Source organism: Excalfactoria chinensis, chromosome 9 (genome assembly GCF_039878825.1).
Source record: "Excalfactoria chinensis isolate bCotChi1 chromosome 9, bCotChi1.hap2, whole genome shotgun sequence".
Lineage (NCBI taxonomy): Eukaryota > Metazoa > Chordata > Aves > Galliformes > Phasianidae > Excalfactoria > Excalfactoria chinensis.
Window position 1 is genome coordinate 19,430,410 of NC_092833.1, and position 20,911 is coordinate 19,451,320.

General features: G+C 48.7%; 3 protein-coding genes across 3 annotated transcripts; 1 reads left to right on the forward strand and 2 right to left on the reverse strand.

Annotated features, from left to right (window-relative positions):
* Positions 1-1,636: 1,636 nt before the first annotated feature.
* On the reverse strand, positions 1,637-8,028 carry SELENOT (selenoprotein T). Its single transcript, XM_072343969.1, has 6 exons — positions 7,813-8,028; positions 7,444-7,554; positions 6,195-6,321; positions 4,736-4,823; positions 3,573-3,724; positions 1,637-2,981 (listed from the first exon to the last, which is right to left on the reverse strand). The coding sequence occupies exons 1-5, from the start codon at positions 7,962-7,964 to the stop codon at positions 3,600-3,602; spliced, it is 603 nt and encodes a 200-aa protein (XP_072200070.1). The 5' UTR covers positions 7,965-8,028; the 3' UTR covers positions 1,637-2,981; positions 3,573-3,599.
* Positions 8,029-8,260: 232 nt separating this feature from the next.
* EIF2A (eukaryotic translation initiation factor 2A) lies at positions 8,261-18,636 on the reverse strand. The gene is made up of 14 exons (XM_072343970.1): positions 18,482-18,636; positions 17,939-18,008; positions 17,421-17,495; positions 16,528-16,646; positions 15,594-15,693; positions 15,177-15,259; positions 14,506-14,579; positions 14,221-14,365; positions 13,267-13,383; positions 11,420-11,991; positions 10,948-11,064; positions 10,020-10,148; positions 9,112-9,177; positions 8,261-8,561 (listed from the first exon to the last, which is right to left on the reverse strand). Exons 1-14 carry the CDS (start codon positions 18,507-18,509, stop codon positions 8,496-8,498), a joined length of 1,761 nt encoding a protein of 586 aa, XP_072200071.1. The 5' UTR covers positions 18,510-18,636; the 3' UTR covers positions 8,261-8,495.
* An 11-nt stretch (positions 18,637-18,647) lies between these two features.
* Positions 18,648-20,520, forward strand: SERP1 (stress associated endoplasmic reticulum protein 1). Its single transcript, XM_072343972.1, has 3 exons — positions 18,648-18,857; positions 18,961-19,036; positions 19,113-20,520. The coding sequence occupies exons 1-3, from the start codon at positions 18,774-18,776 to the stop codon at positions 19,151-19,153; spliced, it is 201 nt and encodes a 66-aa protein (XP_072200073.1). The 5' UTR covers positions 18,648-18,773; the 3' UTR covers positions 19,154-20,520.
* The last annotated feature ends 391 nt before the right edge of the window (positions 20,521-20,911 follow it).

Sequence of the window (20,911 nt, forward strand, 5' to 3'; positions counted from 1 at the left end):
GTTCGGGGGGCAGCAATCAAGGAATAGCATTCATGGGCTTGGTCCCCCATTAAACCAAATCTATTCAGTGGACCCTGCAGCCCAGAGCAACTGCAGCAAGACTGAAACACAAGTCAGCCTGTTCCCCGCAATGAGAAACCTAGGCTGTACTTCTGGCGCATTTAATGAACATCAGCTAAGGTTCTCACATTCCTAACCCCACACCTCATTATGCGATCTTGCACAGATGAAAGGAACAATACTGTGGGCAGTGAACAGATCATGGGCATCACCAGGGTGACAGGCAAACAGCTCATGGAAAATCACAGCCTAGCAACACATCTGTGCACGTATTTGCTTTGTCTGATCTGACTTAGGAACATAATTAATGAGAAACTAAAAACTCTATCCACACTACAAACTTTGGCTTATCTGTTTCAGAAGAGGTAAAAAAAACAAGTTCATCCTATAATCAAACAGGTTCTGAGGCCACTGCATGTTTAATGGTTGTGATTAGCAACACCTTTGTAGCAACTGACATAGTGTATTCTTTCAGTTGGATGGACAGAGTTCTGGGGTTACTCAAAACCTTACTTAAATGCTTCCCTAAGCCCCAAGGTGGGTCAGACAGTACTCACAGTGACTGCTGTCCTTGTTACAGCTCCTGTCTGATTTACTGCCCCAGCCCACAGAAGCTCTCCCCCCTCCATCAAAAGGCAGTGCATGATAAGGAGGACCCAGGAAGCACATAAGTAGCTTTACAAGGGGTGTGAAATCCTGTAGTTTGGAGCAAGGACAAAAAACAGATGGAGAATGAGACATCTGTACCTTCACAAGGCGAGACATTGCCCTGGGAGCTCAAAGCCGGACTGCCAGCAGCTCTGCAGCTCTCATAGAACCTCTATGATCACCAAACCCAACCCACCAACACAATGCCACAGACCATTTCCCACAGTGCTACACCTCCATTGTTCCTGAACAACTCTAGGGACGGCAACTCCACCCCCTGGGCAGCAGTGCCAGTTCCTGCCAGTTGTCACTGGCAGGATGGCCTTAACAGGGGTCACAGGAGCATCCAAAGCAGGTGCTGCAGCTCTAGCAGCTCAGCCCTGGCAGAGAACCAAGTGCACCATGCCCAGGAGAAGCCTCAGCTCCATCGTGGGGGCTCTTGGGCTAGAGTTGCAGTGACACGGAGTCATAGAGTTGAGTGGACATGGTGGTGATGGGCTGATGATTCACTAGATGATCTTAGTGGTCTTTCCCAACCTTAATGATTCTATGACTACAGCCCCAGGATGGCACCTGACACCGATGGGGTCACCTTGGCAACAGCTGCAGCCGCCCAACATCCACCGTGCCCCTTTCAGAGCCACATCTTGCAAACCACCCCCACCCCACACAATGCAACTCCTCGCCCCAAGCAGTGCTGTGCTGTGCCCGGCTGTCAGGCACTGGGTCTGCAGGTGGGCACTCAGGCTGCATACAGCCCCCATGGCCCACACAGGCACCTGCTGCAGTCCAGCAGGAAAAGGCAGCACCAGGTGCTTCTGCAAACACTGCTGCATTTCGGTAGGAAAACAGCTGGCCACCAAAAGCAAACAGAACACGGCTGCAGAAAAGGGCTCATACAAGACAACCAACACATCACACCATTAACAGCTCTGGGAAGTGGACTTTTTATGCATTTTTCAGTTACAGTTCTAAGAATATCATCACCATCAGCAACTCACAAGGTACTTCACACAGCCAATGAGAATTCTTTATTTCAATTTCATTTCCTATTTCTGTTTTGGACAGTAGAAAGTCCCAGCTTCTAAACTCTTCAGAATGGCCACGGAAAAACCTCTCAAGCTGGCCAACACCACTTGAAAAGCAGCTGACTTTAATTTTTACTGAATTGACAAAACAATGCAATTATTTGTCATGGTTTTGTAATTTTGCTATCGGTATTCCACATCATACCAGAACTTAAAGCACGGCTATTAAAGCGTTAATAATCCACTTCTGTGGACTGACAACCTTCCAGATACCTGGCTCTCAGAAGAGAAGAACTGCATATCCCAGGGGACCTCACGGTCAGAGAGGATGACAAGCCACGGGAGGAAGACGTGATCTGGCTCTCTGGCTCTCTCTCGCTTCCTGGCAGTGTGTGGCTGTGCTCCCCAGCCGTGCGCCTTCAGCTCAAAGTAGACCTCTCAGTTTCGGACATTCTCTCTCTTATTTGATTAGCCTCAGTTTCAATTATATGGTAATATACTGTGTTATCTTGCATTCCGATATCATATTTAGTAAAATTAAGTTTTCCTCCTCAGATCATTGCCATTGTTCTGTTTTTGGGCCCAGCTCCCATCTCCCCACCCTTCCCCTTTTCCCTTCCCATTTGGGGGCCGGGGGCCTACAGGCCTGCTGCCCCCTGTCATGGGCACAGATTGATCTAGATAACTCTGTGACAACTCCACATATAATTTTGTACATATAATTTAGTATATAATGCACTGTTCAACTCTGCCATATATTTTGAAAAATATACAAACCTGCTTTTATCACATCAGAGATATTTGACAGGTGGCTGCCGATTACTTAACAGCTTAGGACAACATCAGACATTCCTGTAACTTCATTTTAAACTACAAAATGAACATAAATCCATATAAAATACAACAGATTAAACAAACTTCTTCCAAGGGAAAAATCAGGTATCAACTCAATCTGCCACCGCGTGAAACATGAATATAAAATAAGTTACAATTAGTAATGCCTGCATTGTCGAGCTATGAACTGGTCGAATGAAATCTTAAAAAAACTATACAGTATTATTGCACTCCATGAATGTGCAGTATCTGGAAACACGCCAGCACTGAAAGAGTTCTTTCATTAAGGTTTTTTCAGGAGGCACAACGTGACTGCAAGAGAAGCATCCAGTCTGTACCAACAGCAAGCTGTCTTCAGTACAGGCCTTCATTGGTCTGAGACACGCGGCCCGGGAAATCACCGCTTAATGCCTGGAAATAGAGACACAGCAGCACCATCAGCAACAACACTGGGCTCCGGTCAGCCAGCCCTAACAAAAAGGGCACATCTGCACAACTCAGAAATCCATGATGGATCTTATTTCCGGCACTGGCACTGCCAAAGTAACAATCTCTCTGAACTGCTCTCCCCAGTCCACAAAGCTGCACGAGTACCAGTGGAGGGAGAGATCAATCGGGCAGGAATGTGGGCTTAGTGGTCAAAAGGCCGAGCCCTGAGCAAAGAGCAACAGCACAGCAAGCCCTGGTTACACAACATTGTTTCCTACAAGGGGTGAGGCTGCCTGAAGTTCTTGGGCAGTGCTCAGGCTTCCCCAAAGCACACCTCCACATACCATGCCCTTACCTAGGTAACCGCCATTCTGCAGAAGGTGAACTGTTAAACAGAGCTCCAAAGGAAGCCTGTGCAGGTGTCTGAACACAGCCAGGCCATTCACTACTGCAGGTGGGACCAACTGAAAATTCCTAGCACTTTTTTTTCCTTTAAACACTTTTCAATGAACAAATATCAAAACCGATTTACATCTGAGTCCAGAGCCACCGGTTGATGGGTGCAAGACTTACAAGAAGTTTCAGTGCTGATAGATGGGGCTATGATCGATGGTGAGGCATTGACTCCATGTGCACATTGAGCTTCATTTCATTATCAAGAATTTGTACAAGCTGCTGCATGGAAGGAAGGTGGCCAGACTCTAGCTTAGACCACACTGGAACATCTATCGCAAAACACAGGAAGGGAGAAAGCACAATTACACTGAGGAAGTCAGAAACATATCAAGCGACATTAAACAAACAAGACTGAGGAAGTTATGCAAGCTGGTACTACTTTATGTTGCAATATCTGCCTCAACAGTGCTTCAGGTCTCTGGATAGGCTACAACACAAAGCAAGAGTCTAGCACTTCCATTTAGAAGTCTGCCATATGAATTTAGAGATTGGAAATATCCATGCCTATGAGCAGAATGTCTAAAAACCTAACAGTGAGTGGCAGGATAGCATCCCAAGTCTCCAAACCACAGCCCCAGGAAGGCTCTGCTACCAATTCAGATCTGAGATTTAGGACCAAGTTCAACTACTGATACAGCGTGGTCAGTCTTTACGTAGGCTCTGGAGTATACAGCTTGACTTAGGAACTACGACACTGAAATGCACCCTGCACCATTATAAACTGAGAAACAAAACACTGAGCCAGACAGACTCATACCTACAGCCTGAAAAATTCTGTCATCTGCAAGCTTACGTAATCTCTAAAACCGCAGAATTACTCGAAGGCAGAAGATCCACAGACTGTTAACCTGAGAAATCATACTGCTGCTCCCTCGTGATGGAAATTCTGGGAATACCAGCAGCTTCACCGTGACTGAAGGTCTAAGCCTTATAATAAAACAGGACAGGGAAACATCTAATGAACTGCTTCCCTAGTTGATGACTTCTTCCTTAATGCACATCACAAGCAAAGAAAACATAATATAGTTACTCCATGCGATCAAATATTCCCTTAAATATGTTTTTTTTTCATTTTTAAATAGATGCAATTAAGTATAAATGACATTATAAGACTTACGTGATTTTCATCAATTGTTATAACACCCATAGCTTCAAAATGGAAGGCACTACCACACACATCACATTGCACAGCACCACCCCTCACTCCTGACAGCAGCTCTCACAGATCTGAGTGTACACATGCAGCACAAGGACCCCAGAGCAGGAACTTGTTGTCTCACCATTCAAAGTTATTTCAAATGCACCCGTTGACATACACTGGTTCTCAATCATGTTGCTCAGGAAGAAAACCATCATACAAGCATAAACCTGGAAGAGAACAGAGAGAATCCCAGACACTTCGGCCATGTAAGTCATAGCTTATTTTCTTCACTTGTAACAAGTGCTGTAAATGTACGTGCACCCCTGAACTTCCCCCTGCAATTGTATCACGTGGCCTTAGGGTGGCACGGCAATCTTCCTTTCACCTTCTTTTTCTGCAAAGATTTTGCACACCATCTTCCCAGGACAGGCATCAAAACAGCTCCAAAATCAGCTCATAATTCAAAGAGGCAAATTCCACCCTCCTGCCCCCTTCCTCCTCAAACCCCTGCCCACCTTAGCAGCCAGTCTGCAGAAGCACATGGCTGAGGCAGCACAGCTGTCCCTACAAGTTGCCTGTCATTTTCAGAGTAACACTCAAATTTAACGCTGATCGCAGGGGCCAGACAAGGTTAAATTTCTTCTATTCATGCCAACTGTCAACCCTGGAGCATTTCTTTAAAGTGATCATTTAGAACTGCCTGTATTGTAGTGTCTCAGGATGAAATGATGCAATCCTCAGCAACACACCACCTCTAATCCCCTTTCCATGCACATTCACGCTGCTTGCTGCAATACCAATGAGGTTAGCACAGGGGGCATTCATTGCTCAGACCATCACAGGCAGACTGCAACCTGCCCAGCTCAGCCCTGCTCTTAGTCTGTGTACTCAAGCAGGATACGTTACATCTTCTGTCCATTCCAGCTGGCTCAAGACACAGCCCCACCACACCGGGTAGCTGCTTGAAAGTCTGTGCGCCAGCAGAACATGTAAAGGTTATCAAGCTTAACATTGCTTTTGCTCAGTAAAATAAACCCGGAATAAGGTTATTCTAAATCAGAGCACGATGACATGAATCCGCTCGCATCATCAGCACTGACTCACAGGGGTATTCATCCCACAAGGAACAGTCTGTCATGCCCAAGTATGTTCTGCAAAAAACCCATAGAATTTCAATTTGATCTTTCTAACCATGAAATTGCACACCTAATTCATTTTAAAACCAGATGAAAGCAAGAACTACAAAACAGTCGTAAGACAACAGAGAAAGGAAGCAGCAGTTTTAGCAGCACCAGCATGAAACTCTACCCGAGCCATTAGTAAATAAAAAATAAAACCACGGTGCTCTTAGTAACTGCTGCCTTCCTTTAGCAACCCATGCTGCATCTTTACCAGCAGTGCTGACTGCAGATGTCCTTCTACAGCGTCACCAGCTTGGAAAAATGCTAGGAATCAAACCAAAAGCCACAGGAGCCCGAGGGCTCTGTTGAGATCAGTGCATGAAAGTCAGGTCAGTGACAGCGCTCAGTTCCCCACAGCATTCTCACAAATCCATTCTGACATAGCTTTTCAAAAACAGAAGACAGTCTGCAGTTTACCTTGTTTTCTTGGCCCCACTGCCAGATGCTTGGAGCTTGCATGCCAAAGAAAGCAAATGGATCCTTGCCGACAATTATTAAGCCTATTAATACTAGTTTGAAGACAGACAGGAAGGATGCTATGTGCCTATTAAAAGACAACAAACAAAAGTGACTTAGGAGGTTCCCAGTTATGCTTCACCACACACTGCTGCCATTTGCCCCATCAGAGCAGTTTTCATAACGTGCCATTGTGTTTCAGAGGAAACAGAGAACTTTTCAAGTAAATTTACATGCCTGTAAATGATTCACGAAGGCCCCAAAAGCAATGCATAGTAACAGGAACACACACCCTCAGGATGGCACCAGTGTGTGCCAAAGAGGCGGATTGGCTCTTTTTTTCCAACCAGACCTCAAACAGAAGTCTGCTTTCAGCTTCCATGTATCTAAACCGGCTGATACATTTGTATCTAAAAGAAGCTGTTACATGTTACAGATACACACAGAGCTGACAGGCAACACTTGCAGTTTTCTGGTTTCCAGAACTCTACAGTTCACTGCTGGAGGGAGATCCACAGCCAGAAAGGAAATTAACATTGCAGTTTTCAGTCTGGTACCCTTCCAAACATTGTCACTATTATGGCAATTAGGTCAGGAAACGGCTCATGAGCCACAGCACAAACTCCGGCATCACTGCCCAGCAGGCACACCAATGTTTAAACAGCAGCACGTGCACACTGCTCATGCTGTGCTTCAGAGCCCCCTCCGCACGAGCAGCCATCAGGCACAGCTGCAGCCCCTACAGCCTCAGCGTGCCGTGGGACACAGGGTGAGCCACAGAGATAACGAGTGGGAATGTATGTGCAGGTAACAAGTGGGAATGTATGTGCAGGTAACAAGTGGGGATGTATGTGCAGGTAACAAGTGGGAATATATGTGCAGGTAACAAGTGGGAATATATGTGCAGGTAACAGGTGGGAATTACGTGCAGATACACCGCGACAAAAGCTGCAAACCGTGCTCCCGGTGTTTCCCTTCAGGCTGCCCGGTGGCACAGCCGGCCGTGTCCATCAGGCCGCATCCCACGGACCGTGGCGCTCCGCAGGCGGTGTCAGCGCACGGCCGTCCAAAGGGCGCCCAGGAGCTGCCGTGCAGGCGGAGCGGCTCGATAGGCCTCCGGACGTTTCCATTTTGGTTAACTGCGAACGCACGCGATGGCAGCACCGAGACAGGCGTGCGCGGCGGAGAGCGAGCAGCGAGCGGCGCTTACCTATAGATGGGCTGGGGCAGGTAGTTCTCCCCCTCGATGCGGATGTCGGGGTACCGCTGGCTGATGACCCGCATGTACTCCTCAAACACCCGCCGGTAGCCTCAGGAGACGCTGCGTGCGGACAGGAGCGTCACGGGGCGGCCCGCAGCAATCCGGCCCGCAGCAATCCGCCCCGCCGGGCCCTCCCGCTGCCTCCCCCACCTCCACCGCCACCGCCACCGCCCCCATCCCCGGCAACCGCCGCCTCGCGCTGAAGCCGCCGCCCGCCACCACGGCCCAGGCCCGGTCCGCCCGCCCGCCCCGCGGCTCGGGGCCTAGCCGCGCTGGATGCCCGTCCCGCCCGGCGCCGCCATTTTGCGGCGCGCTCACCAGATCTGGAACTTGAGCAGCGGCCCGGTGGCGTAGGCCATGCGCAGCTTCTTGGCCGGCAGCCCGCCCTGCTCCGCCGAGCCGCCCGGGCCGCCCAGCAGCAGCATCCCGAGCAGCAGCACGAGCCGCAGCCGCAGCCCGACCGCCCGCATCGCGCCCGCCGCACAACAAGGTCACGCGAGCGCCGCCCGCTCCGCGCATGCGCCGCCCGGCCCCGCCCCGCCCCCGCAGTGCGGGAGGAGCCGACGCGTGTCCGCGCTCCGCCGCTCACACCGGATCCCGGCCCCGCTCCCAACGCGCCGGTTAAGCCCAACCCGCCGCGGAATCGCGCGGAGCCGCCAGCAAACGTGACCGCGAGCTGCCCGAGACGGGACGCTGAGAAGCCGGTAACGGCTGGCGGGGACAGCACGGCTCCGTCACTGTGTGCGACAGGGAACAACAGAGCCGCTTTTTCTATTAAATGCTCTTTATTTCTATCTGCAGCAGCTCCCTGTAAACCAAGAGCAGCTCAGGGCGCTGCTGGGTGCGCGGGCACAGCACAGCTCACACAGCGCCCTCAGGCTGCTGCCAAAAGGCAAATCTGACACCTTCGGCACCTGCACTCACTGCTGGATCCGGTCCTGGCGTCCAGCTGGTGTGCGCTGCATTCCCGTGTCAGCAGCACACTGGGCTCCCGCGCAGCGTCACAGCCCCAGCTCCAAGTCCTCCAGCTCCTGGAGCAGCGCGCTTTCCTTCTGAATCTTCTCCAGCTAGAAGGAAAAGCACAGCGCCAACAGCTGTAGCTCCTACAGGAAACCAAAGCAGCAGTAACCGTGATGGTACTGCACTGCTGCCTGCTGGTCAGCGGGTTATCACAGCACGTCATAGCAGAGCACATCTATTGGCTCTCCTTGTAGCTGAAGCCCAGTCAGGAACACAGAGCTGACTTTGTAATGCGTTGTACTGCCATCACACCATCCAGCATGGCTGCACAGATTAACGCACAAGGAATGGGAGGAAACATGGCAAACGAGACTCATAATATACCCAGGAGCAAACAACCTTATCAGACAAATGCAGAACACCTCACTTGGGGGCGAGGGGGTGCTCAGAAACAAAGACAGGGATCCCAACTAACTGAACAGCAGGTAAGCTCTGTGCATTCTGCTGAGTGCTCGCTGCTAGGAACTCCGTGTCTCTGATTCTGAATTTACAAGGATGCAGCAGGTCAAACTCTTACAAAATGTCAGCAGTATCATCACAAAGAGCTGCGCAGCAAACGTGGGGCCAAAAAAAGAACTGTACAAACGTTAACAGTACCTGATTTTTCTCCAGCTGTTTGCCAGCAGCTGCCTGCTCCTTCAGCTGCTCAATTGCCTTTAGTTTCTGCAAACAAAGAAGCACATAGGTAAGCCCAAACCAGAAAAAGCAGTCCTACAAGTTCCTGCACATGCAATTGTGAGATTTACCAGGAGGCTGATCTCAGTGTGGAAGGCACATCTCCTTGAAGCATCTCCAGATGTTCAGCCCAGAACATCCCACTAATAAGTGATTTTTTTCCCCCAAGGACGTGACAACTTGAAGAACAGGAATGCCTGTTTCTGAACACCACCACACACCATCTGACCGAAGGGCCAATGCCATTCCCAGAAGCAACTCCTCCAACACTTTCCCTCTTTACTACACATGCTCCTGAGAAGGCTGAAGCATCCACGAGAACATGAAAAGCGGGAGGCAGCCAAGACAGAAAAACCTCTGATGGATCTTAGAGCAACAGAGAAGATTCTCCAGCCTGAATAGAGCAACTTCCAATCTGAAACTATTTCCATCCAAGAATTTCCAAGACCAGCAGTGAACCCTGCACTCACACCACTCAGCTTAGGGAAGAAATTCAAAACCACACACAGTTAAGCTACATTCTTTCTTCTCAGCTGTGAGGATTCTGTTGCACATGCAGCAGTATTCATAACAACATACTGGAATGCTCTTCTATGCACTTCTGAGCAGCTTTTTCACTGTCTAGGCTGACAAGAGGAGACACAGCAAATGATGACTTCTACTGTTTCACAAGATGGAAAAGCAAAGGAAGTTGGTTGTCAGATTCAGCAGATTACCATCTATGTAAGTGCTATCCTGCTGAGCTCAAGTAACATTACAACCAGCCTAGATCTTAAAGACCATCTCTTAGAGAAACACGTTGCTCAGAAAATAAAACAAAGCCCCCTTACCTTTTTTAAATTCTTTATTTTCTTGTCAATTTCAGGATCTCCCGACGTGACGACAGGCACAGCACTTCGTGCTGCATTCTGGGATGCTGAGGACTGTGTGGATTCCTGACTGCAGTCAGCTTTGGCCTCCTGTAAGTTTAAAGAATGTAACACTAATCGATCACACTACCTACTGATTACAATGGACTTGACGGATCTTTGCAATCATCTGAATTGATCTACTTAATATTTCTTCCTTCTCTGATTTGCTACCATTCTCCATAATTTGTAAGTGAATTGCTGTGGTGTTTTGTGCTACGTATTATGGAGGTAATGGCTCTTCTCAGAACGTCACTCACATTCTTTCCTATTTAACTTCTACCTCCTGAAGACAATCATACATAGCATGAGAAAACGTCAGTAAGGGTGATGTGACAAACAATTTATAGACTGCTGAGTCACTAACTCTGAAGACGGAGTTCTAACGTGGTGTAAGAAACATAAAAACCCATCCTTGTATGTTAATTCAGAACTTGGTATAAAAACTGCAGTTGATTTTGATCTGCTTAGCTGAAGACTAGCAAACAAAGGAGTGAAACAGGAGAATGGAGCTCTCTGGTCTGCCCTGGTAACGCACCATAGGCCTGGCCTGCAGAGCAAGAGGCCATTCTCACCTTCCCAGTCTGGACAGAACCCTGTGGATTGCCAGAAGGTGAAAAAGCACAATTGTGTAACTGAAACAAATGTTAAGATTAACATTTACAGCAACTAACCGCAGCTGTCATCAAGTCATCTTTTTACACCTGTCTTAGTGGAATTGAAACAGACCACCCATCCCAAGAATCAGCAGATGGATTTCAGTACAACTAGTATCACTACTCCGGGTCTGGTCAGTGTCAGTCTGAAAACTGACTGAACATTATGCTGGAAAGAACAGCTTGTGCTGTACCTGTTTAGCAGCTTTCTTTGCTTCGTGCTTCTTTTGATTTTTCAGAGCAGTTTTAGACAGTGGCTTTTCACCGCTTCCTGACTGTGGTTTCATATTCTGAGGTGGCTCGTCCTCGTGCTGCACGATACAGAAAATCATATGATAAGGAGGTTGGGTTGCTGGGTTAGTTTTGCTGCTGTTGCTATTCAGGTAGGTTTTTCTGGGGTGAGGGAAGGGTGATTGCTTCATCTTTTGCTTTCTGCCCTCCCCCCCCCAGAAATTTATTTTTCTAGAATAAATTCTTTCCAACAGGGAGCAAAGCATCAAAGAGGATTATCAAGAAAACCTATAAAAATGCCCCATAACATTCCTGTCAGTCTGGCTACCCTTCTAACGTCTCATTAAAAATATATACACGTTTGAGGCCAAGCTTCCAAAAACAGGCAAAACGATGAACACAACAGTTTAGAGCATACATGAAACGATCACTTACAAGCTTGGAACTTGTTACAGGTTTGTTTCTCAAGGCCGGAGGTCTATACGCTTGTGCAGGTTTGGGCTCTGCACTCGGCAATTCGCTCGGGACCGCCTGGTACTTCACTGCTTTCACCGGGAACACTCCATCCAAAAAGGGCTGCCAGGACACTTGCCACATTTCCTCATTTGATGGAACTTCATAATTGTGTAGAACAGAGCCGGTGTAGTGCCATATCTTATACCCGTTACTGACTCGCAGCCGGGGAGCGCACGTAGCTGTTACAATGTGCTCCCCATCAGGGCACCAGGAAAAATAGGTGGAATCGGAGGCGACCGGTTTGGAAATGAGTTTGTAGTTTTTAACGTCCCATACTTCCATCTGTCCCCTGAGATTTCCAAATCCTGCTAGTACCAGGATGTGTCCGTGGGGGCTGTAGTAGGCAGCATTGCGAGGACCAGTTCCAAAATCAAACACAGGGTCACATTTCAGATTAAAAACTGTTGCTTTGGCAGGCATAAAACCATACACAGCACAAAACTCGACAGAATTGGGGTTCCAAACAACATCATAAATAGGACCATTTTTTGCTAAAGGAAAAGGAAAACATGCAGCCATTGTTACGAGATGGTATTATTTTCACTTGCACTGAAAAGCTATCAGTGGTTCTTTACGCTTCACTAAAATCCTATAATTCAATTACTGACTAAAAATGAGTTATGATATCAGCGGCGGTAGAAACAAACAACATTAAGTTCTCATAATTTTCGTTATGGTTTGCAACAATAATTGCAACCATTCCTAATTACCTCTGCAGGGTCAGCATCGGCACTTTAACAGTAAGCATACTTTTTTAAGTTAAAAATTCCTTTTATTTTTCCTTGTTACTCAAGCATGTTACCTCAGGACCTGCTCAAACTGTCCCACTGGAAACCTGCAAAACCAGGAGTTTTATACCAGCTGGATACTAGTTTCTCTTCTTTTACTCCAAGAAATACTACGTAGCTCAGCTTCCAGAGCTGGAAGATTTAGGTTTCCTTTGCTCCATGGCCATGAGCGGTATTTTGTAAGACAGATTTTAAAGTAGGAGTGGACAAAAAAAAACTCCCACAGTTTCACACATATCCATGAGCACACGATACTGCTGGAAGCCATTCTGGGAGTTAGAACACGAGGAGATTCGAAAAACAAAGGATTAATGATTGCGGTTCATATAAGGTCTGCAGGGCCCTTGCCTGCATTTCAGGTTAGTGCCACGTGCTCCAAAGGTCAGCCTTAACTTGGAACGCTGACTCAAAATATCAAACTGGTTCATTCTTGTTATTCTGAAGCCTCATTATCTTTAGGAGCCTCATTATCTTCCAGCCCTGCAACTGCACTCCCTGTGCGCTTTCCCTTTTAAAACCTTCCAAATTGGACCTCAATAGCAGCCAGATGATGAAAAAACACCACACAGGAGATTAACAAACGTACTTTCAGTTCAAATGAAACACTGAAATGAAGAATGTCTCCTCGCTCCTCCCCACTGTACCATTTTTCTATCACAGAATTACTTTTGTTTTACTACACAAGACGCAGAACCTCCATTTTCCAATATACTTTAAAAATTGCTCTCTGAATCTTTGAGTAACAATCGATTGCATGTCTGAAACCCCACCTAGAGCAATTCCATTTTGTTACATTTCAGATTCCCAAACATTAAGCCGGCTCCGCTGTCCAGATCTTTCCTTGTCAAACAGAGACAGTCCTGCTCCTCTGCAGTCTCCCAAGAAAATTATGAGCATATTTTAATTAGTAAAAGCTGGTGAAACAGCAGTTCCCACTATTGAGAGCTACACAATGAGAAACACCTGGGAGCTACTCACGGAGTTGTACGATGGCGCTTTCACCGTTTGTTGCAATGTAGTGCAGAGTTTGCTCTCCATAGTACGAAGCACCTGTTTTGTCCACGTCGGTGCTGGCTATGACCAGCACAGCAGTGGCTGCCAGAACACACAGTTATTTCAGTACAATCACTGAATATTACATAAGCTATTTCACAAGCTACCACGCACAAAGAGAAATTAGGTTGATGCCGAGTTCTACGATTAGTTGCCTGCATGTCAGTGCTGTTATCATTCTCTCCTCAAACTCCTCCTGAACGTTAGCCAAAATCAAACTAAGATCTTCCTTTCTGAGGCGACTGTAAGTTGAATTGCTGCTGAATTATAAGAACATGAACATGATTTCAAAGACATTAAAAAAAGGCGTTCAGTTGCAGCAACAGTCTTAGGCTTTTCATTAAGATAGAAACAAGGCATTCTGATCATTAAAATGAAATGCTTTGTCAACAGCTTCTGTACGCTACCTTATGCAGACAGAGACCACACGATACCTTCCCTGTATTCCAAACAACGCGGGCTGAAGTAAAACAGGTGCATGGAGGGGGAAGCACAGCATTACTCTGAATCAGCTCATTGCTCACAAATAGCAGAGCGTGCAGAGGACTGTGCTACTCATCCCAATCACGGCATGTCTTTGTATCCACGACTTATTATACCAATGCATAAACTTATGTTTACAGCTTGAAGGAGTTACAACAGAATGCAAAATTCAATTTGAATTTGCAACTCAATTCCTGAACTTTCCAGTGCACAGAATACTCTGAATTGTGATACAGCAAGGGGGAAAAACAAACAAACCACAGAAGTCACCATGGAAAAGCTACGAGCACTGCACGGTACTCAGAACTGCAACCTTAACATTACACTGGAAGCCATTACTATCTTCAGTATTTATCTACACAAAAAATAGATGTAAAACTCACAGTGATTCCATACCTTTTTTGTTCCATAGCATTGTCACCTTGTCTGCTTTAAAAAAACTCTTATTGGCCAGTGCAGACTGAGGGCCACCAAAATTGGGATACTGATAGAGCCTGACAAATGACGGTGCACCTTTACTGCCTGGAACGTACACAGCAACCTAAAACAGAGCATTGAGATTTTACTGCAGATGATGTTCCTGGTAGCACGAGGTCTATTCACTACCTGTACACCACACCAAAATAACAGCGATGTCTGAAGAAAACCAAGTAAGAAATTGGAATCAAACAGCAGAAGTACCTTGGTAGGCTGCTCTCCTGGTGATAACACGAAATCATTAACCTTTTGCAAATGAAGCTTATTTGCAATTATATCTGCAAAAAAGAAAAGAAATAACAAGAAATTACAGGTGTGATGAGATCAAAGAGCAGCCCGGAATACTCAGCTATATTTTCTCATGAGTCTGTACCGTGGGTAATAAAGGTTTGATATGAAGACCAACAATCATTACCTTCCCATTTCACCAAACTGGCAATCTGACTAGTTTGATTTACAAAAACACCTCAAACCAAACCTAGCTTTGACATCGAGCAGAAGTTCAAACAGCATGCAAGCTTCTCAACCCTATCGGCACATAGCCTGTGTCTGAAGCAAACTGTATTCTTCATCTTATCTGTGCTGCCTTCACAGGAGGCAGCGTCACGTCCAGATAACGCTCACCGTTACAGTCAGGGATTCTGCACTCACAGCTTTACTGTCTGACTCCTGATTGGAGGCTTTCACAAAGGCTGTTCTGCACTGAATGCTGCTCCTTCACATGACAACTCTAGGAATTACACTTTGCCAACTCTTAAAAGAGTGAAGAAGCAACACCAACAAAAAAGCAAGTAATGCAGCAGATGAGAAAAAAGTAGGGGGGAAAAAAGAGGCCTATACAGAACATAAGGACATTCCTAGAAATACTTGCTTACTGAAGTTGCTGTTTTCAAAGAAGTGCACTTCATTGTTCACATTCCGGGCACAAATGCTTTCATCGTCTGCCCAGCAGGGACACCTACAATAAAAATAATTAGCAATAAATAAATAGTGAACAATACTCATCTTCAGCAATCTCTGATATCTTTCTTCTCCATTTTTAAAGCCAAATAAATTCAAGCACAATACACTGCAGGCAGATAAACAACACTGTCTCACCATACTTCTCTCTGGTGCAAAAAGGGATTTACACTAAGGAATAAACAACAGGAACTGAGCAAAAAAATACAAACACGGTTAGTTGCTCTCAGCGAGCAGTAGGCAACATTCTGAGAGCCAACACAACACTACAAGTTGTACTTATTCGCTGTACCCAATTTTGCAAGCAATTAACACCTAGAAATGTTACTCACCAGTTTTGCATCTTTTTCTGGATGAAAGACTTCAAACACTTCCCAGTTTTTACATCATGCAGTTGCAGGTTGGGTGTCCCTGCTGTGCCATCTTTGGCAGCTGCAACAGAAACACGGCATTGAAACAGTGGTCTCCTGGGATTAAACCTGTTTGAACCAGGATGTTCGAACTTGTGACTCTACAAGCAACCAAACTTCTTACAGTAAACATTCCACTTCCTGTGATCCTAAGCTCTAGAACGTTAATTGCTTTACCTGATAGTATCTTCCAGACCTTCAGCCTGCAGAAGGAACTAACATTCAGAAAAGCAGGGATTCCATCAGACTACTAACACTGACCTCAGGACATTGTTTTAAACACCTCCTAACAAACCCCCATGAGCCTGCAGGCAGCATCACACGCCACAGCACACCCCACACCTTTACCTTACGGTCAACCCTTGCACTTAAAGGAAGCATTTACACCAAACACACTTCAATAAGACTGTGGCTTATCTGAATCAGGAACAAACTCCACACAGAGGCAGAGGAGAGAATAAATGTTTATGTTATCTGTGTCCAGAGGAGGGATGTAATTACTTTGAGACAACCTATGATTTATCTACACATTATAAACTGCTTGAACAGCACATTATTGAAACGTACCATCTTCACAAAATCAGGCAGCATTTATTGGAAACATTCCATTTAATTAACAGAGCAACAGTTAATCCACGCACACTGACGTATGTTTGTGAGAATGGTCAATACCAGATGCTTTCAGAAGCTGTCACCCCTCCCCTCCTTTCCTATACATTTCAATAACCAAGTCATTTGTTTTCTACGTTGCTCCTTAAACCAGTGAATGTGCCACAATGGCAAATCAAGTGATGGGTTTAAATCAAATTAAAATACACGTTGACCCTGCACACCTTTGTAGTAGGTAAACGCTCACCTGCATAGGCCTGCCATGTCGCCAGAATGTTATTCTTTGGGGAGAATTCCAGACAGACGGTCTTAGGAAGATCAAAGGAACGCAGAAATCCTGCACTGGTGACGTTAACAATATTTACTCTGGAACCAAAAGATGGTATTTCAATGAAACACGCTCAGAAGAGACAACTGCCAAGGCAACTTTTCATGTATCTGGTTCTGTCCCAGACGTGCCCAGTGGTACAAAACTACAAGATCTGTTTTCTCCTCCTGCTTTTACTATATTTTTAAGGAACAGATTTTAAAACTGGACACCCGAGCACAACAGAAACCAACAGCGCAAAAGCACTGCTCAAATCTTGTACTTCCATCTGTAACACTCTGAGTCAGAGGCAGGGTGTGCTCCAGCCAGAGAGATTCCATCCATGCTTCTGTAGAAGAGGCTAAAGACCTAACTGAATAAAGACATGCAGGATGAACACCTGGGAACCTCGTTAACAGTCCAGGTTCAGGTGTGACACAGCACATCTTCAAATCACTCTGTAACGTGTTGAAAATATTCCACCTCCACAGCTAAGCAGCAGCGCAGCACTCACTGCCTCTCAGAATGTACCAGCGGGGAGGAAAACAGAACTAACAGCAGCAACGGTTCTGCTGCAGGGACTAGTCCCAGAAAACCCAACACTGCCGGACTGGGAAACAGGAAGGAAAAATCCACAAAGCAGAACAAGCAAAACATACCCAGGTCACGGGGGAACGTCTGCATTAAGACTAGGAAAAAAACAGCAAGTGCTTCATTTAATATTTAGCAAATAAAGCAAATACTTCAATAGCCTTCACATAAACAAGGTAAATATGGCAAAATTGATCCAATTTACTTAAAATAAATTGACTAGCATCATAAAATGCACCAACTTTTCTCCGTTGCACCAGGCAAAGAGGGAGCCGTCCTTGCTAAAAGCAATAGCTTTGCAGTTCTTTCCAGAGTCCCTAAAGAAATAAGAAAGGCACGTTAGTATTCCCACGCATTGCATAAGCTAAAGGCTTTTAAACAAATTAAAACACGGCAGCAATTTCTGTGCTGTACTCCAGAATCACCCTTTGTAACAGACGGGCGCAGCTGGGCAGCCGCACCACATGAGCGCCTCTGATGCTCCTTCCCAGCTGAACTATCCCAGCTGCTCATTTCCAGTGGGGCAATCCAGCCAGGCAAGGATACAGCCTTCAAAAGTCGCTTTCTGAGCAACAGCCAGTATGAAAAGTTCCCTTATCTACACATTATCCAATTCCGGGCTCTACGTTTAAACAACAACCTGAAGGGCAGCGATCGGTGCAGGAGCGGGACGTGATGACGGGTGGGCTCCATCCCCTCACCATCCCCAGTGACTCCTGGTGTGCAAAAGGCCAGAAGCCGTTACTATGGCACATCGTACCTTTGGAACAGCGCGCTCTCTGTGAAGCTGGGCGGCCCATTCACCATGTAGAGTCCTTCGGAGCCCCTCACTGAAAGAGGAAACACACACACACACACTGCAGCGAACTGGCTAAAGCCGAACTTTGTCCTCATTCATCAGTGCTGAAATTGCTCCTTTCTTTGTATTTCAGAGCTACTCAAACAACTCGAGCTGACAGGGAACGCCGAGACACGCGGCCTCACCCAAGCCGGCTGCAGGGCGGCTCTATGTCGGGCCGTGCTGTCAGCGCAGTGCCGGCTCCGAGGCGGCCCGCAGCCCATCCCGCCGCCCGCCCCGCTCCGAGCGGCGCCCCCCGGCCGGGCCCAGATCCTCGGCAGACCCGAACGCCGCGTCCGAACCCCCCGCCCGGGTCCCGCCGGGCGCCTCCGCAGCAGCGCGGGAGGGAACGGGAGGGTCCGGCCAGAGCGGCGGCATCGCCGGCGGGACTCGAGCCCGGAACGAGCGAGGGCGGAGCGCGGGGCCGCGCCGGGAACCCGAAGCCCGGCCGGGTGCGGCGCCCACCTGCCAGCAGCGGCGCGGGCGGCGCCATCTTGGCGGCCGTTCTACTTCCGGGTAAGCGGCCGCGCGGCCGACCCCGGGAGCTCCACGTCGCGCGGCGCGAGAGGCGCCGCCGGTCACGTGACGCGCAGGGGCCGCTTCCGCCGGCCGCCCCGGAAGCGCTGCCGGCGGGCGGCACGGGTTGGCGGCGGGCGGCGCCCGCAGTGACGGCTTCCGGCGGGCGGCGCCGCGCGGTGCTGACGCGGCGCACGGAGCGGAACGGAGCGGGACCGGCCCGGCCCGGCGCGGCCGCACCATGGTGGCCAAGCAGCGCATCCGTATGGCCAACGAGAAGCACAGCAAGAACATCACGCAGCGCGGGAACGTCGCCAAGACGTCGGTGCGTGGGGACGGGGCGGCGCGGGGCGGGACTCGGTGCGTGACGGTGTGTGAGTCGGTGCGTGACTCGGTGTGTGACCCGCTGTGTCCCGCTGTGCCCGCAGAGAACGGCCCCGGAGGAGAAGGCGTCGGTCGGGCCGTGGCTGCTGGCGCTGTTCATCTTCGTGGTCTGCGGATCAGGTGAGCCCCGCGCCCCGTGCCCCGCGCCCCGCTCCCCCCGCCCCGCGGCCCCGCTGAGCGCCCCCGTTTCTTGCAGCCATCTTCCAGATCATCCAGAGCATCCGTATGGGCATGTGACCCCCCCGCCCCGCCGCGCATTCCAGGCCCTTCGCCGCCATTCCGAGCGTCCGCCCGCGCCGCAGTGCCTTGAGCAGCACCACATGTACACAGCAATAAAGTTCTGTTGTTGAGCCCCGATCGTGGACCTGCTTATTCAGCAACGTGCCCTCCGTGCTCACCTCACGTGTCAGACTGTGCCGTGTGGGTTCCCAGGGATCAATGCCTGCCGTCAGCTCCGCTCCCAGCGCCGTGTGAGCCGCTGTGCTGCCGGACACGGTTCTGTTTGGAGCCAGCAGCCATCAGAGCACATACATCGCACAGTGCTGCTGCACTCAGAGCACATCGCACAGTGCTGCTGCCCGGCGCTGTGCAGCTCTGTGGTGTGCGTGGCACAGCTGCAGCATGCGGCGCTGTGTTGTCCCGCAGGCACGTATCGCAGCAGATAACCTTACCCCATGCTTCCCATCCTGACCCATTCAAATACCTTTCTGTATAGAGCTGGGGCACGTTCCCTGCCCGCAAGCCGGCATGGCCGGGCAGCAGCCCTCCCCGCCATCGCCCGGTGTGTGGGTTGCACTCACTGATTGTCCCCGAGGAGATGTGCTCCCAGGATGCTCCTGGCAGGGACCTCCCAGAGACCTCCCACCGAGCCGTGGCTCTCAGCTCTGACATGCTGTGTGGGGTACGGGATGTCTTGTGCAGGTACCGGGGATCCTGCCCCCCCAGCCCGCAGCTCCGCTTCTGTGTGCAGCGTTGGCGCAGTATCGTACGTCTCGCAATATATATTCTAATTGTATTTAAGGTAAATCCTGCTTTCACCTTGGTGTGTCATCCAGCGATGGATCCAGCGCTAAGCTGCCTCCCGCTGGATGGTTGCAGTTTCTTCTTAGTAGTGCTGAGAAACAGAAAGCAAACCCTCCTTACCTGTATAGAAGAATGTAACTTAAATCACAATGGAAAGTGCTGCTATTGATCATTCCTTATCGCTGATCGGCTCTGTGAGGCTCTCCTACTGTCTGTTGCAGTAAAGAAAATGGTCTGAAGTGGGTCTGCTGTTGCATGCGGTTGCTAAAGGAAGATTTCTTTTTTTCAGGTTTCTTAGAAGACATTTAAAATCTGGTTGCGTTAGTAGTAATAGGGGCAAGTTTCTATAGAGCTGAGTTCCGTGTGTTAGCTGTGGAGGAGCAGACTTCTTGCTGGTTGTCATATTTCCATCTGGAACCATTGGAAGTGCTGTAAAGCGGCATGGCCCGGGCCGTGCCCCAGAACCAGGCTGTGCAACACGACATTCCTTATTCCTGGAAGCTCCTATTTTGTAATCAGTCGGTGGGGGAGGGGGAGTCTGTATAATCTCTGATTTTAAATAAAGTTCTTCTCAAATGTGAGTTGAGTTCATTCTGAGGATGGAAAAGTGTTGGCTTCTGGGTGGGGGGACCCTCGGTGGTGGTGAAGGGATCTCTGGGGGCTGCCCTCAGCCCGTTTCTGCCCGGCTCTGCTCGGGTCAGAACAGCGGGGGGTCAGAATGGGCCGTGCTGACCTCCGTGGGCACAGAGTTTGGCCGTTGTTGTAGCAGACTGCCTTGGGTACAAGCATAGAACGCATGGGCAGCTCTGCGGCTTTCCCGTGCAGTTGGTCAGCTGGGTTTGGGAACACGGGACCGGCTGGTTGAGTCACGTACAAAAGGGAAAGGCACGCGGTCGCTGCTTTGTTGCAATTGCAGCACGAGCAGCAATCGTGGTCTGGGAGAGACGGTGCCAGCCGTGCCTCTGTCAGCAG